This window comes from Malus domestica, chromosome 14 (assembly GCF_042453785.1).
Source record: "Malus domestica chromosome 14, GDT2T_hap1".
NCBI lineage: Eukaryota > Viridiplantae > Streptophyta > Magnoliopsida > Rosales > Rosaceae > Malus > Malus domestica.
This window is the reverse complement of record NC_091674.1, coordinates 23,329,682-23,350,801: the sequence shown is the minus strand read 5'-3', so window position 1 is coordinate 23,350,801 and position 21,120 is coordinate 23,329,682. Positions and strand designations below refer to the sequence as shown.

Sequence of the window (21,120 nt, the reverse complement as noted above, 5' to 3'; positions counted from 1 at the left end):
GAGAGAAAATTAAATCAATATCTTGAACTTTTGCCCAATTGAAGTTTTGGTCTAGGAACTAAAAATTCATGAGTATTGGTATCTAACTTGTTTTAATGTGGAGCAATGATCGTTTTGACTAACTCCGTTAAAACTTCAATTTATTTTTTTTCCTTTTAAATCCTTCATTTTGAATGAAAGTTTTAATGGAGTTAGTAAAAAGAGTCATTTAGACACATTATAACAAGTTCATAGGCACATACTCACGAATTTTTAGTTTAAGGAACTAAAACTCCAATTGAGCTAAAATTCAGAAACCATTACTCAAATTACCTGAACTCCAAATGCAGTTTATTTTCGAAAATTTGTAATATTATGTCAACATGTCACGTAATATTAGAGTCGCACGGTAATTTTCCTATTTGAGAAAGTGTTCACATCAACTTCCTAGTGGATTCAAGAGAAAAGACCGCTTCACATCAACTTCCTAGTGGATTCAAGAGAAAAGACCACTCCACTCCCATGAAAAAGAAGAAGAAAAAGGACAGCAGTCGCAACATTTTCCTCCTTCTGGAATTCAGTCTTTGATCATCGCTAGTTTTCGGGTTTTCCGTTAACAGAAAAACGCGGCTTATTCAAGTAATTCTCATTTAATCTAATTTCCAAAGCAAAAAACGCGTTTATGCCCTTTTCCTTCCCTAAGTTATCAACGGAACAAAATGTGGGGCCAACCAATGCATGAATAAAATAGTATTTAAATAAGTTGGTAGCAAGCTGCAAAATCATAGACTGGAGAGATTTTCCGGAGACTTCAAATTTTAATTTCATTTTTCTGGAAATATAGTTATTGCAGCGGAGCTGAGGGAGGGCGGAGGAGGAGGAGGAGGCTGAGCTTTTTGGAGTCTTTTGCAATGGGAAACTGCTTTTCCAACGACGCCGGCGGCATGTCGGCGGTGGGCGGCACCGCAGCCTCTCACGCCAATCCCTACGACGCACCGAACGACGCCGTCGATCTCTTCCTCAGGTCGCGTGGCTACCACGGCCTCTTCTCCCAGATCGAGGTTACTTCTCTCTGCTTCTCTTGAATCTTCTGAGCCAAATTTGTAACTGTTTACTGTAATTAGTAATTAGTAATTAGCAATTAGCAATTAGCAGGTAGCATTTTGGATTGGACTTTTGAGTTCTGTTAACTTAAATATGAGGGCGCTAGAACTTAAGACTGTTGTTATACACGCCATTGACGCTAATGTAGTCAAGAACATTAAGAAAAAGCTTGAATTAGTAAGATTATTTTGCAAAATTGGTGCTCAAGAATTGGATGTTCATGAAAAATCTGGATTGTTCACTTGGATTCACAATCGAAGTCATTCGAAATGTAATGTTTGTTTAATGACTTCTACTGCAGCCAAAGCTAGATTTTACGATTTTTATGGAATTTTGTGGTGTTTTTTTTTTGGTAACTAATGAATTCGCTCCCATTTTGAGGTCTGTCAATGTTTGCATCTGGTATACTTAATTTTCTTTTTAACAATTTGCATGCAGATATCACTTGCTGCTATAGACCTGCATGATCGGGATGTTCTCTCCAAGGTTTGTCGCTCTAATGAATAGGAGTAGCCATTCCTTGCATTTCTACTGTTAAATCCTTAGGAGTCTTGATCATTGATGTTTGTATGGTACCCTGGCTTGCCTCATACTCTTATTCCGATTATGTTGAATCACAATGTTGATTTACTCAACACTGCATTGTGCTTAAATTTACTTCTGTATTTTCTATTTACTTAATCATATTGTTTATGAATTCAAAACCTGATGGTAAAATCGTTACTCTGACACTTTTCTGCCTTAGAAATGAGTACTTCTTTTCACTGGTGATGGCAGCTCGTTTTGGATGTGACACTGCTCGTAGCTAGTTATTTCATTATTTATATTTTGCTCTCATGCTAGATATTTTTTGGTTGTGTAAATCTTTCCTTTGTTTCAAGGATGTCAATCTGTTATTCATGAATTTTATTTTCTATAGAGTGATCCGATGGTGGTTATCTATACAAAAGGAAGAGATGGAGGACTTTCAGAGCTTGGTCGCACTGAAGTAGTTCTAAATTCATTAAATCCAAAATGGATCACAAAACAAAACATCACTTATCATTTTGAGGTTGTGCAGACTCTGGTGTAAGTTTAAAGCTTTTATCTCCGTTTTAATTAAAAAAATGTTTTTGGTCCCACATTTATGTGCAACGATTCCATAGTGGCTAACTATATTTTCATAACAGCTTTCGTGTGTATGACGTTGACACTCAGTTTCATAATGTGGAAGTGAAGGTACAAAATTTACGATGTTGTGCCTACATGTAAAGTTATTCCTTTTCTTAAGCGACTTGACCATCCATGTATCCTCTTATAACTCTCTATGCAAGAGGCAAGGAAATATGGTTATTTTCTCATTCGGCTAAAGGCCGTATCATAATATTTGTTTGCTCCTCATATTTCTGGATGAACACTGTTCTGCTTTGCACATATTTCTAGGTGGACACATTGGTAGGGGTAGCTTCATATTATATGTATTAAAACAAAGATTTGCTGCATCTCATTCAAGTGCTTGTAAGCATAACTGGTTCATAATGGACGGTTTTACTTGTGCAGATGCTTCAGCTAGAGGAGCAACAATTTCTTGGCGAGGCAACCTGCACATTGTCTGAGGTGTGACATAGTGACCATTTTCTGTGGAATCACTGAACTACTGAATCTCTATGATATTCTATCTAAACTTGTCAAAGTTGACCAATGTGCGTAAAGCCTGCTTGAACCCAACCACCTCTTAGCTACTAAGTGGGTGGTTTTGTGGTCTGTGAAACAGGGCAAGCCTAAACATGAACCATAAAATTAAAGGTTGAATCAAGGTTTACTCATTGGACCTAACAAGTCAAAGACAAGAGTATTCTACTTTTGGCTTGCTTGATCTAATCCTCACCTCTCAGGCGCACCACACACAACACCAGATATAATACAATCAATGGACATTTGATATCTCTAATCTAAGAAGTAACTTAATTTACCTTTCTAGTGTATCTGGTTACCAATATACACTAGTGGAATTATTTATTTGAAGGACCACCTTAAGCTCTGGTGTCTGATTCTTTTACCCATTAATTTGCCTTTCTACTTGTGCAGATAGTTACTAAATCAGACAGGTTACTAACCCTCAATCTTGAATATAGAGAAGAGTTGGACAGACCAAATCCTCACCGAGACTGTGGAAAACTCATTGTGCACGCTGAGGAATCTGTTAGCTCTAAGACAGCGATAGAGATGAGTTTAAGATGTTTAGATTTGGAATACAAGGATCTCTTCTCAAAAAGTGTAGGGGCTTCTGACTTATTATTCTTTCTCTTTGGTTATCTATGATGAGCATTTATGCATGCATGGCCAAATGAAAAACAGTTCATGTTCTGACACATTTTCGGACTGGTCTTTCAGGACCCCTTTTTGGTAATATCAAAACTTGCGGAGAATGGGATCACAATTCCAGTTTGCAAAACAGAAGTCATAAAGAATGAGCTCAAACCCTCATGGAAACCAGTATACATAAATATTCAACAAGTTGGAAGCAAGGTATAAACATGTTTCTTTTTTGCAGCTATATGTGTAAATTAGTGGAGGTCGAGTTTGCTGGAATGTGCTTTGTTTCTTTACTTCCCATGGAAAGTTCAAGGGTTTGGTCCATGGCTGTATTTCCTGTTTTTCTTGCTAAACTCAAAAAGTTAACTCAACTTGTTCATTTGGCTGCTGTCACTAAAAAATGTGCTGACATTAATAACCATGTAGTAAAACATGCAGATTTGGTTGTTAAAGATTTATGTGCACCTTTGCAGATAAGAAGCAATGCTTCTTCATCTGTTTGTTGATAGTTGGATCATATTGTGCTTCTCCTATTGTTTCTAATAGTTTTCCCATTTTAATATTTATTTTGTTAATCTGCAGGACAGCCCATTGATAATGGAGTGTTTTAATTTCAATAACAATGGCAAGCATGATCTGATTGGGTAATTCCTATAGAGTGGATGAGTGACTGCTTTTATCGGCTTTCTTTTCCTTTTCTCCTATTACAGTATTATGATTTCGTTGAATATACAGAAAAATTCAGAAATCACTGGCAGAGTTGGAAAAGCTTCATAGCAGCGGACAAGGAGAGAATTTATTTTTACCAACTGCTGTTGGGCATGATTTCCACAACAAGGTAATATTATATTATGGTAATATATTATTAAGTGGATTTCCATCCCACTTTCTCTTAATTTAGAAGTTCTCTGACTTCATTGCAGGTACTAAAGAGCCAACTATTTGTTGACAAGTTTACCGAGACTGTCCAGCACACCTTCCTTGATTACTTGACTGGGGGCTATGAGCTGAACTTCATGGTTGCTGTTGATTTTACAGGTGCTTATCTAGACATAAATGTTACTGTACAACATAATTTGTTGGGTGCAAATGCATATCATGATAGAAGTGATTGTTACTAGAAGTTGAGCCTTGCAAAGCTAGAAGTGCAGTTGCATGGCTTCAGTTGTCTGCTATAGAAAAGTGTTGCGGCACTGTACTTGTGCACTGATCATTGTTATTTCTAGCTTATTGCTTTAAACTTTTCTTACTGTTGCCCTCTTATAAATGCAAACTTGTTCACAATGACTCTTTTAATACGTCTTAAATTGTCTTATCAAATTCACTCATATTCCTTGCTTACCAGCTTCAAATGGAAATTCTCGCCTGCCCGATTCTTTGCATTATATAGATCCTACAGGACGGCCGAATGCATACCAGAGAGTGAGAATTACATCCCTTGTAATTTAATCCCCACAATTATTTTCCTTTCTTTGGACCCATATGATTGTGACATTGTTTTCCAGGCAATCATCGAAGTTGTGGAGGTGTTACAGTTTTATGATTCAGACAAGCGCTTTCCTGCCTGGGGATTTGGAGCCCGACCAATTGATGGTCCAGTTTCTCATTGTTTCAATTTGAACGGGAGTAGTCATCACTGTGAGGTGAAAAACTTATGGCCAGAACTTGCTTTTGTAACCTTAAACTTTGTAGTTGCTTTCTGTATTAAGGATTATGTAACTCTACTTCTTTCAGGTTGAAGGAATCCAAGGAATTATGACGGCATACGCAAGTGCCCTCCAAAATGTGTCTCTTGCAGGACCAACCCTTTTTGGACCTGTAATCACAAATGCTGCATTGAATGCCAGCCAGTCTGTTGCAAATGGTGGACGAAAATACTTTGTTTTGTTAATAATCACGGTATGCATAATGGGGTTGGATGTGCTCTCTAGTTGTTTTACTTTTACTTCACTCAAATTTTCCCAGCTTCTTTAGTTTGTATGATTTTATTAGAACTTTGGTCTAAATTTTACTGCCGTAGGATGGAGTAGTGACAGATCACCAAGAAACCAAAGATGCCCTTGTGAAAGCGTCCGACCTGCCATTGTCTATCTTGATTGTTGGAGTAGGAGGAGCTGACTTCAAAGAAATGGAGGTATCTCCTTCCCTTGTGTTTTCAGCGCTGGAATGTCTTATGTTAGAGAACTGATAATTTTCACTGAACAGTCATACTTGAATAAAAAGCCCGAACGCTACATAACTAATTATCTTTATTTTTCGTTGTGAAGATTTTGGATGCTGACAAGGGCGAGAGACTTGAAAGTTCTACTGGACATGTGGCTTCACGTGATATAGTACAGTTTGTTCCATTCCGAGATGTACAAAGTAAGACTTTTCATATTCTTTTACCATATCCGCTTACCAACTTTAATTAGTAGGCAGTAATTTCCCTTTCACCACCAGGTGGAGAAATTTCTGTTGTTCAGGCACTCTTAGCAGAACTACCGGCTCAATTTCTGACTTACATGAGATCGAGAGATGGCAAACCAATTTTGTGATCATGTAAAGAACTGTACATATGAAGGTTGATATTCTCCTCTTGATCCTCTTGCAATATGAGCCTGAATGTTTTTTGTTTCTTCCCCTCTTTGGCTGCATGGAAACCCTAATGCAATTTTGTCATGAAGAACAATTTAATGTTGCATTATCACATTCGAGACTTGGGATGGCTGCAGCTGCACAGTCCTCGCGGCCGCCTTTGTGAGACTGCAAGTTCTCTCTACCAGGCTTGCGTTCTACAATTGGATGCGGTAAGCATGGAGAACCGGTTATCTTTTGAAATTAACAATTTGGAGAAAGATGCGAAGAGCGGTTTCAGAATACAAGTACAAGTACTTTCAGCTTTTGGAAATGGAGGTTTATCAAGTGTTCAAAATGTTGCTTAATCTTTTGTTTTCTTCTTTTCTGTTTCCCCCTGCTTTTTCGTTTCCGAATTTCGCTGCACTGCTGCGAATTATATTGTTTTATGAAGCACTTAACATGAACGATGAATGAAAGTACAAGATTGTTTTGAAACAAATAGAGCCCTTTTTTTCTCCGGCGATACGTTGCGGTTTAGCAGACTCTCTACGTACCAGGCCCATGGATGCCTTCTTTTTTCTTTTCCAGTGAAAACTTGCATTGGTCTTTAATTTGCTAGGCTCTTCACTCGGGACAAATTTATGTTCATAAAGTGGCTGGTCTCAACGCTTGTTTGAGGCTGCTTTCGAAATGATTAAAAACGTTGCTACTACATCTCATAGAAAAAATGAGAGAGAGAGAGAGAGAGAGAGGGTATAGAAGTGTTGGTATAAAACGATAGAGAAGGAATGGTATTTTTTTTTATACAACGATATTATTTACATTTAGTCTCATAATGGTTAACAATAATGTCGTTCAAATGATAATTAAATATAAAACATCTTACTTACAAATTCAAATATTTTAAAATTTTAATTCCTGACGGCAAATATTTCGTCGGTAATTAAAGATGCTACAAAGTACCCTGGGTGTATAGCTAGGCTGCGTGGTACTTTGCTTAGGCAACTGCAGCGGCTACCGAACTATGAAAATATCCATATAATAAGGGTGGGTATAAAAACCGTCAAAGAATCAGATCAACCTAAAGCCAAAAAAAAATAAAATAAAAATATAAAAATAAAAACGTAAAAAAACCAAATTGATTAAAAAGAATAAAATACTGAACCGAAATTGAACCGGACTGTTTTGATTCTGTTTATTTCCGATTTCACGACACAAACCGGTTCAGATTTTCATTAAATTTAGCCCAATAACCCATTAGTCTAATAATTACAAGCCCAATTCAAATTTTTATTGTCATGTTTGTAGATGTAGGCGATCTTAAATTATTCACACGTTTATTTATCCAAAAAGAATATATAAATTATTCGTTCTCTGACGTATATAGAATTAAAATGTATGTGAGCTCATAGTACAATCATTTAGTAGTGGATTTCACATCTAATTTACATTTTTTTTTAATATTATGACGTTTTTGATTCTTGATTTGTCGCATTTCAAGTATGAAACATGCCATCAATTGAGCATGAAAATGCATGCTATGATTTGTAAATTCAAGATAATACTTTACCATTCATGCATGATGCATGCTTTGACATACGCAAATTCAATCCTATTTTTCTTCTTTGGATAAGTCCAACCATCTATTCCTTTCCCTTTCTGATGACTCCACCATGACATTTTAGGTAAATAAAGTTTTTTAGATCACATTTGTAAACTATGTAAAGTTTTTTAGATTACATTTGTAAACTATGTGATGTGTTACAAATAGAAAATAAGAACGTTAATCAATATTTAAATGATAATCTAATCATCAACAATTACATCATATGATTTATAAAATACAGTTTAAATAAATAGTCTCCTTAGCATTATTTCAAATTTAAACTATCCGGAATAAATAGCCTCAAAAGTAAACGCAGTTAGTGCAAAAAGAAGAAAAAAGATGGAATAGAAGGCCATAAAGTTGGACCATTTGCTTTTTCAATTCAGCTCCCAGAATTTGACACCATCAAAGAGCTAGGCTAGGAAACAAATATTAAATGACTGTATCAAACCCTAGCTTCTCTCCTCCTTCTCTTTTGCGCTATTGTCCTCTCTTGTCTCTTCCTCTCTTGATTTTGCCTGGTTCATACTTTTTTCTTAGCAAATTGATATTCTATACTAAATTCATCTAAATCACGAAAAGAAGGATTCGAACTTGGGTGCATAAAAGAAAACACACTGCTATATCTACTGATTTTGATTCATATTTATATAGTAATACAAAACAAGATAGTTAATTGCTAGCTAGTAAGAACAATACTTGTGGTGCATGTTTGCTTGATGATTTAGCACAAGAATATCTTATATATAAATTTTCGAAGGGTTTTGAACAAGGCCATAAAGTGGATCGAAAGCATGGGAAGAGGTCCTTTCCTGGTGATGAACCAGAGGCGAAAGAGGAGGATCATCGAATGATCTTCGAGCCGTTTTGCTCATCAGCTCGATCTCAACATGAGATGTCTGCCATGGTCTCAGCTCTATCTCAAGTTCTTGGAAGCACTAACAACCAGACCCCAGCTGTTCAAGTGCCGATGGAGCCACCAATGATTGCTCCCCAGTCCAGCGCCATGGAGTCGCATGATGATCAATCCCCTCAACACGCTCGAGATCAAGGTTTAATATAGACCAACATTACTATTGATCATGATTATTATTGCTAGTACTTGAGCAATTTCATTATTTACTTCCACTTTTAATTGATTTAGTTCCCCGGTGTAGCTAGACTTAAATATTCATAGGGATCGATTCCAGTTTATACGTTGTGACAGTTTTTTACCTGCAAAAGGAAGCATGAACTTGAAGTTGTGTAGTCTTATATATTCTTATATCAATTTTCTCTCTCAACAGGTAGTGCCCTAATTAATCATGCATGATTCGGCTTATGATATGGAGTTAGGGTTTACTGTGCAGATTTAGAATCAAATCCTCTATATTGTTCCGTTTCCATCTTCATATAGCTGATGTTTTTAGTTAGGTTTAATGTTTTTATCTGCAAAAGCAGCCTGGGTACCCTAATAACAGTTTGTTTTTCTGAACAAACGATATTATATATACTAAGACCATCTCCAAACCTGGGCTAAAAGCCAAATTACCCCCCAAATTACCCCCCCAAACACTCTCCAACCCATGTTAAAATTTTAGGCTAAATGCCAAATGTTATTTCTGGGCCAAATACCCCCCCAGCTTTCTCCCCGGGCTAAATGCCAAATGTTTATCGGAATTTAAATTTTTTTAGATTAAAATGTTCATAAAATTAATTTACAATAATCTACATATTTATTTATTTTTTGTAAAAATTGATTTAAGAAAAAAATTAGCCTAAGTTCATTCTTTAATAATTCTGGGCTAAAATTTTAGGGCAGAAGGGTTGGAGCAGAAAAGATGTTTCTGGGCTAAAAGCCAAATTTTTCAGGCTAAAAAATTTGGTTTTTAGCCCAAGGGTTGGAGATGGTCTAAAGGGTTAAGGGAGTGGGCTAAGCTTCAAAATGAGCTAACAATAATATAATTTAAATTCATCTTAGGTGAGAATCAAACCTAAGTCATATTACTTACAAATAAAGAAAAATATCATTAAACCGAAGTACTAAGTGGCTTTAGAATGACATGATAACCAACTACACCACGAAACCTTGTTCCCTAATAACAGTTTAAATAACTGAAGTTCGTCCGTTGTATTTTGGGCCTAATTTGTTTCGTGCTTGCCATAGCTCATTTGTGTAGACTGTCTATATGGTTACATTCTTTTTGCTACTTGTTTCCTAGCTACAATTGTTTTCCATGTAGCTATTCTACCAAATAAAGATGAATATTAGAGTGTGTATAGTTGATATATACAATTAACAATAACAATTCAATATGCAGATTTGAACTTAAGCCAATTGGTTAGAGCAATGTGTTACTCTTTATGTACCTAAATCCCCTTGCCCGTAGTTAGATGAATTGAGTGTGTTGAATATCTTATTAACATACCATTTATTCTGTTTGAATGCACCTAATTAGGGTACTGTTTTAATAAATTTGGAAACATACATGTAGACCTGGCATTTTGGATTATTATTATTTTGTTGCATAGAGTTTAATTTTTGTTGTTAAGACTTTACTGAAATTAAACATCCTCAACTAACGGGTGCTAATGGGTTGAATAAAAATGACCCGTTATTTAACGGGTTGTTAATGGGTTCATCCGTTAGCGACCCGACCCGTTAAGCATGCATCCAAATACTAATATTAACGGGTTGGGTCGGGTCGGGTTAACGGAACGGATGAAACAAGTGATCTGTTAGCTTAACGGGTCGGATTCGGGTGACCTGTTAACTTAACGGGTCGGATTGAACCCGACCCAAACCCAATAAACCCGACCATTTTACAGGTCTAGATACATGCATAACATTGTTAATTTGTGAAGGGACTGCGAGGAGAAGGCACTATAGAGGAGTGAGGCAGAGACCATGGGGGAAGTGGGCGGCTGAGATTCGTGACCCGAAGAAGGCAGCTCGGGTGTGGCTCGGCACCTTTGAAACCGACGAGGCAGCGGCACTTGCTTATGATGAAGCAGCTCTCAGGTTTAAAGGAAGCAAAGCTAAGCTCAACTTTCCCGAAAGAGTTCAAGGAAGAATTACTGAATTAGGTTCCCTCACTGCCACTAGTACTCAACAAAACTTGCCAGCTGGGACATCTCAAGGAGTAATTACTGACCACCATCACCCTCTTTCTGATCATCAATATCAACTGCAGGCATTCCCTAATAATGTTGTTACTCCTCCTCATGATCAATATGCACAATATTTTCGGAGTGGTCACGAGTGCATAAGTTATGATTTACCAGCTACTCTTTATGAAAGAGAGATATTTGCTACCCAGACATCAGAAACTACTACATCGTCATCATCTTTATTACCTTTCTTACCATCTCATCAACAAGAAGATCAACAACATCCCTTAAGCTATTCTATGCCGGGGTTCGGGTCTTCTTCTTCTTCGAGTTCAAATCCTCCTCCTAGGAATAGGAACCGTCGACCTTGACAGGAGTACTTTATTCAAGAGGACAGTACACATCCAAGTTCCAAGTTCCCTGGGAGATCAATCGTGGGAGAATAAAGATATAATTATATCCTTCAAGTTTTGTGATGTATTTTTGTTTCTTTCTTTCTTGAATTAGACTCTCTTTTGTCGACAAAGGTTTAAGAAGGTGATCAAAAGTGTGTTGTTAATTGATGATTGTTTTCGGTTTGCTTGACGAGGTTTTCACTAGCGTACGTATGTCAAATAATAGTCTATTGAAAATGAAATACTTTCTCCACACCTTAATAATTATCATAAATATAGGTTTGGACTTAGTTAAGTTGGCTAGAGCAAAGTAAATTTCTCATTCGCACTCAAGTTTGAATTCTCATCTCTTAGTTGAGAGTTATTTAGTGTACGACTATTGCTTGTTTAAAAAAGAACAGCACATACCTTCAACTTTTGAGATTGATATATCCATGACGATGAGATTGCAGTGACCGCGCGCATGCACACTTTCTAAGACATGGATTAATCTACTAGTTAATCAGCCTTCCAAACTCCCAACAGGGAAAAAAAAGATATATAGTAGAGAAGTTGTGGAGGAATCATCTAATAGTGTTGCTTCTAAGGTTTAGTAACCTTCTGTTATACATAGATACACATACACAAAAAGTGGCCAGAACTCGTTTTTGAAGCTAACAATGCCAGGGAATATTATTCTAAATTATTATTTATTTTGATAAGTAGAGAAGAAATCTCATACATATCAACTTGATTGATATATTGGCATATAGTGTCGGCTAGCTAATTAATGGTCATCGAATTCGGCTATATCCGTGCGAGACCTGCATGAGTCAGCCTATAAATATTTAACACGTTCCAAATGCATGCCTAAGTAGATTTAGAGGTTCTTGAGTAGGATCGTGTTTCAGAACGATATGATATTTTCTGCTTAATTAAATCTTGCAGGTACATAATTAATTAGTGATTAGTAACAGAATAATCAAGGTTCATAAACCTTTTTTTCCTTTGTCAAGGCTCGTTATTATTATTATTTGGTGAAATATCGTCTTTTTGTGGTGATTTCATTGATAAAACAAGGGTCAAATAACAATATTTGGATTGAACACACAAAACTCCCACAGAGAAGGGTTCCACCCACAGCATATCATCAAATAATAAAGCACCAAACTACACGGATCAGTGAGCAATTAATACAAAGATTTGAGAAGAAATCTCACTCATAAAAAGACCAAGATAGCTGCAGAAAGCCATAACCATTGTCAAATATGACCATATATAAGACTCCATATAGGATAGGAAGAAGGGTCATCCCTCAAACATCCTCCAAGGCTCGTTATTCTGTTTACACTAATTTGCGGTAACTAAACGTCCTTCTTGTTTAAAGGGGAGAAATTTTTAGTTGTGACCAGAATACGGATGATATATCAAGTGTTTTTATGCAAGTGGTGGAAAATTTTAATTTTTAAGTTATCATCCTTTTAATACACATAACTCATCATTTATATAAGGATACGTAATGTATTATCTCGTGTGACCATTACATTGAAAAATCACTCAAGGAAATGATAAGGAAAAGGATTGTTAATTTTATGTGAACCGCCCACGTTGCATGCAATTTAAATGTGGTAAGAACGAAGCCCCGGCCGGAAGAAAGATAGAGTGGAATGTAACCTAAAATATTTAACAATTAAAGAGTCTCTATCTATAATCTCTCTCTTCAACTCTAATATGTATTTGTTTATAATTCCTTATGCTATATATATAGAACCATCGAAGCCACTTGTCAATCAACTGGGAGGGGTTTAAGTTGATTATGCTTCTCACCGATTCAACTAAACTGCTACGTATATCATATATGTCCACAGAAAAGAACAACTCTATGTTTGTTAACAATTAAGTTTTGAACTCCAACTCTATAAAGCCCAGCACTTCTTTTTCGTATTTTTTTTTTTTGGGTAAGTGGGATCTAAGGAAGTTTTATTAAAACAAACACATACTTACAAACCAAACAAAGATCCAATTTATTCTAGAAACAAACAAAGAATGGGCCTTAAAACAAAGAAAACATAGAAAAATAGCCCAACAATAGTGAAGTCCAAACAAAACGAACAACTGAGAACCATCCACTGTGGTCGCCACTGCCGATCCGAGAATTGGCCAGCCACCTGATCCTTCGTCCATCGCAAATCATCCCTTCCACAAGTGTCACATGCACACAGCCATCAACAAGAGACAGTCGACAAGAGAGAAGCCAACCATCGGAAAGAAGCTCTGGGAAATTCCCAAGCAACACTGCCGAAAACGGCAGACAACAAGGAAAACGTGGTGGTGTGGGAGACATCCGAGCCGGATACAATACCAGAACTCTACACACAAACTCAACAGAAAACATGGTTGAAAAAACGAAGCAAGGAAGGGCCATGAAAAGGGATACCCACAGGGGTTGAAGAATTAGGAAGAAAAATTGGAAGAACCCACAGCAGATGAAAGGGGAGAAGAAAGAAAAAACAAAAACAAAAAGCTACCCACGGATCCCAGCCGTAGCTAGGACCGGCGACAGCAAACGAAAGCAGGATCAGAATCACTCACACAAGAAGGTGAGAAGCACTTGTAAAAAGTAGCAGTGTTCTTTGAGAAACAACCAACTACATACTTTTGCATTGTATATATGCGCTTTTGACAATAAATTAAAAGTGCATCCAGTAACAATAAATTAAGCACTTTTTTCTCTCAATAATTTTTGCAGAAGTATTTTTCATATATAATCAGCATTCAACTTGATTAAAAAAATTAATGATTAAATTGTTGATGAAAATTCGATACAAGAATTAATGATCATTAACAAAATAATACCTAATTAATTGACAAATATATATGACAATTTGTTTCTTAAAAATAAAAGGGCACATTATAGTTGCATGGTAATCAAATGTGAAATAAATATTAACAAGACATAGAAGATTAGCAATTCTTTCTTGTTCAACATTTATCTCTCATATCACAGCCCGTCCCGAAATAAATTATCGATGGCATGGAAGTTACTAAATTACCTTTGGACGTTGAGATGTAATTGAGTTATGTGGTGGTGTGGTTTAAGTTTAAATTTATTTAGACAAATTCTAAATTTTTCCAAAGTTTTGGAACACTTAGGACTCAAAGTGTTTTCTTTGGTTTTGGTTGGTGACCCACATGGACCACACACACACACAAACTCTCCCTATCTCCAGTGCCTTTTCTCCCTCCTCCCTCTTGGATTTTTCAGAAAATTCGCACAAAACGTACGGACGAACTTCAACCAACCATACACGCACATATCGAGGGTTCAAAGGGCACCATTGTGTTCATGAGGTTTATACGAGTTGAATGGTACCATTTTTAGATAAGAACTTCTTCGAAAACTCGTGAAAACCCTAACCTGATTTTTGTCACTATTCATGCAATGGTAAAATTGTGTGTTTTTGGGGATTTCAAGCTCACAGGAAGCTTTATGAGGTTCTCACGAAGCTCGGAGTGGTTCGTTGGAAGAAATTGGACGTCAAATCATCAAGAACGATGAGTTTTAAGATTTGTTGGAATATCGAGGCTTTTTTCGGCGGGTTTCTGGTGGTTTCAGGGCTCGACTCAGGTATGGTTTTGTTCGTTTTGGTGAGATCTTCAAAATGGTTCAAGTTTCTTGAAGTTTGGTGTTAAAATGAGAGAGAAAATAGGGTTAGAAACTTTTCTAGAAACCGGCGAACAGTCGCCGGTGTTCGGTGACTCGTCGGGGAAGAAGAAGCATATTCTGTTAACGATGTAAGGTAACGCCATTAGTTTTTAGACGGAATATCCTAGATTATAACGGAATATTCCTGACGGCATTAATTGCCGCCGTCAGTGTGCCAGGCACTTGCCCGCGCGTGGGCGGTGCGTGGTGACGCGTGAATGGTCAGAATTTTTTTCTAAAAGTATGGGGATGTTCTTAAGGTTGTGTAGATCATGTTGGTACATTCAAACATCTCATTTGAACAATGTATGAGAAGTTATTAGCTAGTATTGGTTATGTGCTTTACATTAACATTTTTATAGTTGTTTCTCATATAGGGGAGACTTATTCCGAGGACGAGTGGAGTCGAGGACGAGTGGAGTCAAGGACGATTCGGGGGCTACGACCCTTCGACATACCAGTGAGTGGACTTTTGGTTTTTAGTATATACTTATATACTTGATATTTTCCCAGAAAATGTGTTTAAATGAAAGTACACCTTGAAATGCCATGCATATAAATTTATGTTTAGTATATGAATTAGTATATGATACATATATATAATTGTGGTGCTGTGGACGCTCAGGTAAGCCTAGGTGAGTTCATGAATTGTGAATGTGAATAACGGTTGTGATTATTTGAGAAGCATAAAACTCATAAACCTGCACCCCGGTATTAGTGATTTAGCCAAAGATATGGCCTATACCTGTTTATAATGTCACATCTCGCACCCTATGCTCACATTGGATCCAATTTAGGTGCACAGTCTTGTCGTACAGACCATTATAGGTGGTTCCGACTTATAGGTGACTAGGGATTTATCGCACAGCTATCATGAGAGCATAGTATTGAGCATAACTATATTACACACAGTCTTGTTGTACAGACCTTTTAGTGGTTCCGACTTGTTTGCAGTGTAGCGCCGTATAGGTCATTTGTAGTGACTCTGGCTAGATTGACTAATGAGCTATGAATTCAGCCGTATAGACTTCTGCAGGGGTTCCGTCTAATGTGTTATTTTCCATGATTTTATTTCACCTGAGTTATTCTATTTTATATTTGGCATGTCATACTTATGTTTATGGAGATGTGAAGCATGACTTGAATATATCTATATATATGTTTATAATCATATTCTATTTCTGGGAAAATTATACATGTTTTACGGTGAGGGGTTAGAGCACTTGATAAATGAAATGATTTTGAAAAGCTTTGTTTTTGTCCACTCACGTTTTCTGTTTTGCGCCCCTCCAGGTTTTAGGTAGACTTGCTGGTGACATTGAGGATCTGGGTGGTTCTGACAGAATAAAATATTCGTAGGATATCTTCTGGTATTGTATAACTAGTACTTGTCCTACTAGACCGCACCTAGACTTTTTATGCTCTGATTAAGAGTATTTACTCTTGTATCTCACTCCTAGCACTTTCTGCTTATTAGTGCACATTAGTAGCTTTCGATTTTTATTTGTTCGCATATTTATTATCCTTATCGTTTTCGCACTGTGCATATGGCTACGTCACCCTCACGTGATGGCCAGCACGCCTTGACTTAGGTCGGGGTGTGTCAGTTTGGTATCAGAGCCTAGGTTTAGCAGTCCTGTATATCTTGTGAATGATCTAATCATTGTGGTGTTTTCTGTCAGAACTATGCCGCCTCGTAGAGAGCCACATCACTCAGTTGAGCCTAGTTTCCTTGATATTGCTTACTTAAGGGAAGCTATAACTAATGCCATTCAGTCTTCACTCCGTCCTCCTTAAAGGACACCTCTTGAGACTGTGTATAATCTGAAGTTGAATCATTTCATGGGAAATGAAGGACATGAGGCAGCGGAGAAGTGGCTTAATCATGTCGAGAAGACTTTCCTTGTGATGCAGAGTCAGGGGAATCTTCCTCCTGATAGGTGGATCGAGACGACTACCGAGTTTTTGGGTCCGGAGCTTGTATCATGGTGGAGACAGGAGTCCTATCAGATGTTACCAGAGGTAGCAGCTGATTGGGAAGTGTTTAAACAGTTGTTTCGGAAAATGTTTATTCCCCTTGAGTACATTGATCGCAAGAAACAAGAGTTTACGCATCTGAAACAAGGAAAGATGTTAACGAATGAATATTACAGGAGGTTCACTGATTTGTCTCGATATGATCCGGAGGTTGCTGCTAATCCGGTCGAGATGCTCCATCGTTTCAAGTTGGGTACTAAGAAGAAATGGTGTTCTATAGCTACATCGACTCTCTGTGCCACTTACCAGGAGTTTTATGAGGTTTTACTGCGGATTGAGGACTCAGAGAACATGCCCAGTGAAAGTGAAGATGAAGAAGAAAAAAAAGGGAACCAGAGGCGAGATGATAAAGGTAAAGGTCAATTATCTCAGGGGCCTCGTAAGAGCCAGAGTTTTAAGAGAAGTGGTACCAGTTCTAGCTCTTCTAGTGGAGGTTTAAGCTCTAATGTATAGATGAGAGGTGGTAGATTATCTGGAGGCCCAAGATTACAGAGGCAGAGGGACTTTGGTGGTTTAGGTGCTCCTTTAAGCCGCATGTGTAATAATAGGCATTTTGGGGAGTGTAGGAGAGGCAGCAGTGCATGATATACTTGTGGATAGATGGGGCATAGGGCTGCACATTACCCTCAGAATCAACAAAGGCCCCAACAGCCTTCCTTACCACCACATGCGCCGACCCAACAAACTTTAGGATTTAGTGGTTATGGCCAGACTGGTCATGGATGTGCTTATCATTATCAGGGTGACGCCGCTCCTTATGCTACAGGGCAGCATCAGTACTCACATGAACCTCATTATCAGGGTGGTTACCCTCAGTATGAAGGAGGTTCTATGCCATATCAGCCACACTCAGCAGGTGGATCCCAGTGGTACCAGAGGGACAGCCCCAGCAGGTAGAGATTGCTGCTAACAATGCAGGATCTTCGAGGCAGTCTGGTCAGCCAAGATAAGGACGAGGTATTCATGCTAGCAAAGGTCGAGGTAGACGACATCAGAATCAAAGACATATCCATAACATGACACTGCAAGATGCTTAGAACAATCCTGATATAATTATGGGTACGTTAAATATTCTTGGTCATTTTGCTAGAGTATTGATTGATTGTGGTGCTACGCATTCTGTTGTTTTTCATACATTTGCTCAAATGACGCAACCTTATCCTACACCTCTAGGATATGATTTAGAGTTTTCTATGCTTAGAAGGGAGAGTTGTTATGTGGATCGGGTATATCCAGGATGTCCTGTGATGGTGGAGGATGTTGTTATGCCAGCTAACCTTATTCCGTTAGACATTGTTGATTTTGATGTGATTTTGGGCATTGATTGGTTACACTACAATCGTGCCAAGATAGATTGTTATGGAAAGACAGTCACATTTCATCGTCCTGGATTACTTGAAGTTACATTTGTAAGAGAGCCTAGCGGGGTGAGGTATGGTGTTAATTTTGCCATGAAAGCCAAAAGATTGTTGTGGAAAGGTTGTCATGGATATTTGGCTCATGTGGTGTTGAATGATAATGCTTCTAGTAGTGTGGAGGATGTACGTGTGGTCAAGCATTTTTCGAATGTGTTCCCTGATGATTTACCTGGATTGCCGCCAGACAGAGATGTTGAGTTCATTATTGATTTGCTTCCAGGTACGGACCCTATATCTTTGACTCCTTATAGAATGGCTTCTGCTAAATTAAAGGAATTGAAAGTTCAGTTGCAAGAATTAGTGGATAAAGGTTTTATTCAGCCTAGTACTTCACCCTGTGGAGCTCCAGTCTTATTTGTGAAGAAGAAAGACGGAACCTTGAGGTTGTGCATTGATTATAGGCAATTGAATCGAGTAACAATTAAGAACCGTTATCCGTTACCTAGTATAGATGATTTGTTTAATCAACTCCAAGGTGTCTGTGTGTTCTCTAAGATTGACTTGAGGTCTGGTTACTACCAGCTGAAGATTAGAAGTGGAGATGTCCCTAAAACAGCTTTCAAGACTCGATATGGTCATTATGAGTTTCTTGTGATGCCATTTAGGTTAACTAATACACCAGCAGCTTTCATGGATTTAATGAATTGAGTATTCCAACCATATTTGGACAAGTTTGTTATTGTCTTCATTGAGGATATTCTGGTATACTCTAAGACTAAAGCAGAGCATGCTAGACATCTTAAATTAGTGTTGAAAAGTTTAAGGGAACACCAGTTATATGCTAAGTTTAGCAAATGCCAATTCTAGTTAGATCAAGTGACATTTTTAAGACATATTATATCAGTTCAAGGTATTCGAGTGGATTCTCAAAAAGTGGCAGCTATGGAGAATTGGGAACAACCTCGAATCATCATTGAGGTACGGAGTTTTCTTGGCCTTGCAAGCTATTATAGACGGTTTGTTCAGGATTTTTCGGTTATTGCTTTACCATTGACGAGATTGACCAGGAAAGATGTTAAGTTTGCATGGGATGATAATTGTGAGCAAAGTTTTCAGCAGTTGAAGTATTATCTCACTCATGCACCTGTTTTAGCACTCCCAGATGATAGTGGTAATTTTGAGGTCTACAGTGATGCTTCTTTGAATAGCCTGGGTTGTGTATTGATGCAACATGGTAGGGTGATTGCTTATGCTTTGAGACAGTTGAAACCTCATGAGCAGAATTACCCTACTCATGATCTGGAGTTAGCGGCTATCATCTTTGCTTTGAAGATTTGGAGACATTATCTTTATGGTGAGAAATGTAAGATCTTCATAGATCATAAGAGTCTTCAGTATCTTTTTACTTAGAGAGATCTAAATCTTCGGCAGTGGAGGTGGATTGAGTTACTTAGCGATTATGATTGCACGATTGAGTATCACCCTGGTCGTGCAAATACAGTGGCGGATGCATTTAGTAGGAAGAGTCCAGCTAGACTTAATGCCATCTATGATTGTCATGTTCATCTTCTTGCGGATTTGAGGTCCACTGGAGTGGAGTTAGGAGTGGAAGATAGAGAGGAAGCCTTACTTGCTAATTTTCAAGTTAGGCCAATCTTAATTGATCGTGTGCTCGAGGCCTAGATAAATGATGAAGAGACCCATGAAATAATTCAAGCAAGGAATCAGGGGAAGAAGAAAGATTTCAGAATTCGAGAAACTGATGGTATGCTTATGTAGGAAAGCAGAATGTATGTGCCGAATAATGCAGAGCTAAAGAAAGAAATCCTTGATGAAGTGCATATTTCAGCATATGCAATGCATCTAGGAGGTACCAAGATGTATCATACCATTCGCCCATTTTATTATTGGCCAGGTATGAAAAGGGATATTGCCGAATATGTGAGTAGGTGTGCCATTTGCCAACAGGTTAAAGCTGAAAGGAAGAAGCTGTTTGGGTTGATGCAGCCACTTCCCATTCCACAGTGGAAATGGGAAAATATTACCATGAATTTTGTGTACAAGCTTCCTTGTACACATAATGGTTATGACGACATTTGGGTGATAGTTGATCGGCTTACTAAGTCAGCACACTTTATTCCAGTGAGAGAAAAATATCCATTAAGCCGATTAGCTAAGTTATTCATATCAAAGACTGTGAAGTACCATGGTGTTCCAGTTGATATTATCTCGAACCGGGATCCTCGATTTACTTCTAAGTTATGGATAGCATTCCAGGAAGCTCTTGGTACAAGATTACTTTATAGTACAACGTATCATCCTCAGACTGACGGACAATCTGATAGGACTATGCAGACATTAGAAGATATGCTGAGATCTTCAGTGCTACAGTTTGGCGATGGTTGGCATGATTGTTTGGATTTGATGGAGTTCGCCTACAACAACAGTTACCATTCAAGTATTGGTATGTCACGATTTGAGGCACTTTACGGGAAATCTTGTTGTACACCTTTATGCTGGTCAGAGGTTGGTGAAAGAGTTTTAGTGGGCCCTAAGATTGTGGATGAGACTACTCAAAATGTTCAGGTAATTAAGTCTAACCTGAAAGCGACCCAAGATCGACAGAAGAGTTTAGCAGATAAACATGCCACTGACCGGGTGTATAAAGTAGGTGATTGGGTGTTTTTGAAGTTATCACCATGGAGAGGTGTTGTGCAGTTTGGAAAGAAAGGCAAGTTAAGTCCTAGATACATCGGGTCGTATTTGATCACTAAAAGAGTTGGTGAAGTTGCTTATAGGCTTGAGTTGCCTTCAGAATTGTCTAAAGTGCATAATGTATTCCATGTTTCGACATTATATCTCAGATCCTTCACATGTGATTCCTCCTCAACCTTTGGAAATTAATTCGGATTTGACTTATAATGAGGAACCAGTGACTATTTTGGATTGGAAAGATAAGGTTATGAGGAATAAGACAGTGCGTTTGGTGAAAGTCTTATAGAGAAATCATTC

At 37.8% G+C, this 21,120-nt stretch overlaps 3 protein-coding genes across 7 annotated transcripts; all 3 read left to right on the top strand.

The window, feature by feature from the left end:
- Positions 1 to 457: 457 nt before the first annotated feature.
- On the top strand, positions 458 to 6,436 carry LOC103454882 (protein BONZAI 1-like). 5 transcript variants are annotated; one of them, XM_070811956.1, is made up of 18 exons: positions 458 to 618; positions 824 to 1,040; positions 1,522 to 1,569; positions 2,003 to 2,151; positions 2,253 to 2,301; positions 2,623 to 2,679; positions 3,151 to 3,339; positions 3,457 to 3,591; positions 3,961 to 4,022; positions 4,114 to 4,216; positions 4,302 to 4,416; positions 4,724 to 4,800; positions 4,884 to 5,021; positions 5,113 to 5,277; positions 5,399 to 5,512; positions 5,646 to 5,742; positions 5,821 to 5,919; positions 6,045 to 6,436. In XM_070811956.1, the coding sequence occupies exons 2-17, from the start codon at positions 891 to 893 to the stop codon at positions 5,913 to 5,915; spliced, it is 1,743 nt and encodes a 580-aa protein (XP_070668057.1). In that variant the 5' UTR covers positions 458 to 618; positions 824 to 890; the 3' UTR covers positions 5,916 to 5,919; positions 6,045 to 6,436. The 5 variants fall into 5 exon arrangements, with proteins under 5 accessions (XP_070668057.1, XP_008392695.3, XP_008392697.3 ...); XM_008394473.4 differs by having other exon boundaries at positions 5,821 to 6,436; XM_008394475.4 differs by lacking the exon at positions 458 to 618 and having other exon boundaries at positions 658 to 1,040.
- A 1,491-nt stretch (positions 6,437 to 7,927) lies between these two features.
- LOC103454881 (ethylene-responsive transcription factor ERF113) lies at positions 7,928 to 11,218 on the top strand. The gene is made up of 2 exons (XM_008394472.4): positions 7,928 to 8,595; positions 10,388 to 11,218. The coding sequence occupies exons 1-2, from the start codon at positions 8,394 to 8,396 to the stop codon at positions 11,002 to 11,004; spliced, it is 819 nt and encodes a 272-aa protein (XP_008392694.3). The 5' UTR covers positions 7,928 to 8,393; the 3' UTR covers positions 11,005 to 11,218.
- A 5,337-nt stretch (positions 11,219 to 16,555) lies between these two features.
- LOC139191233 (uncharacterized) lies at positions 16,556 to 17,203 on the top strand. The gene has a single exon (XM_070811809.1). The coding sequence runs from the start codon at positions 16,556 to 16,558 to the stop codon at positions 17,201 to 17,203; it is 648 nt and encodes a 215-aa protein (XP_070667910.1).
- Positions 17,204 to 21,120: the final 3,917 nt, after the last annotated feature.

Excerpts from the sequence above, each read along its gene's own strand:
- LOC103454882 (XM_070811956.1), top strand. The coding sequence starts at position 891 with ATGGGAAACTGCTTTTCCAACGACGCCGGCGGCATGTCGGCGGTGGGC. Across the intron at positions 4,417-4,723 it reads GGTTGCTGTTGATTTTACAG|CTTCAAATGGAAATTCTCGC; the intron begins GTGCTTATCTAG and ends CTTGCTTACCAG. Across the intron at positions 5,743-5,820 it reads TCCATTCCGAGATGTACAAA|GTGGAGAAATTTCTGTTGTT; the intron begins GTAAGACTTTTC and ends TTTCACCACCAG.
- LOC103454881 (XM_008394472.4), top strand. The coding sequence starts at position 8,394 with ATGATCTTCGAGCCGTTTTGCTCATCAGCTCGATCTCAACATGAGATG. Across the intron at positions 8,596-10,387 it reads TCAACACGCTCGAGATCAAG|GGACTGCGAGGAGAAGGCAC; the intron begins GTTTAATATAGA and ends TAATTTGTGAAG.
- LOC139191233 (XM_070811809.1), top strand. The coding sequence starts at position 16,556 with ATGGGAAATGAAGGACATGAGGCAGCGGAGAAGTGGCTTAATCATGTC.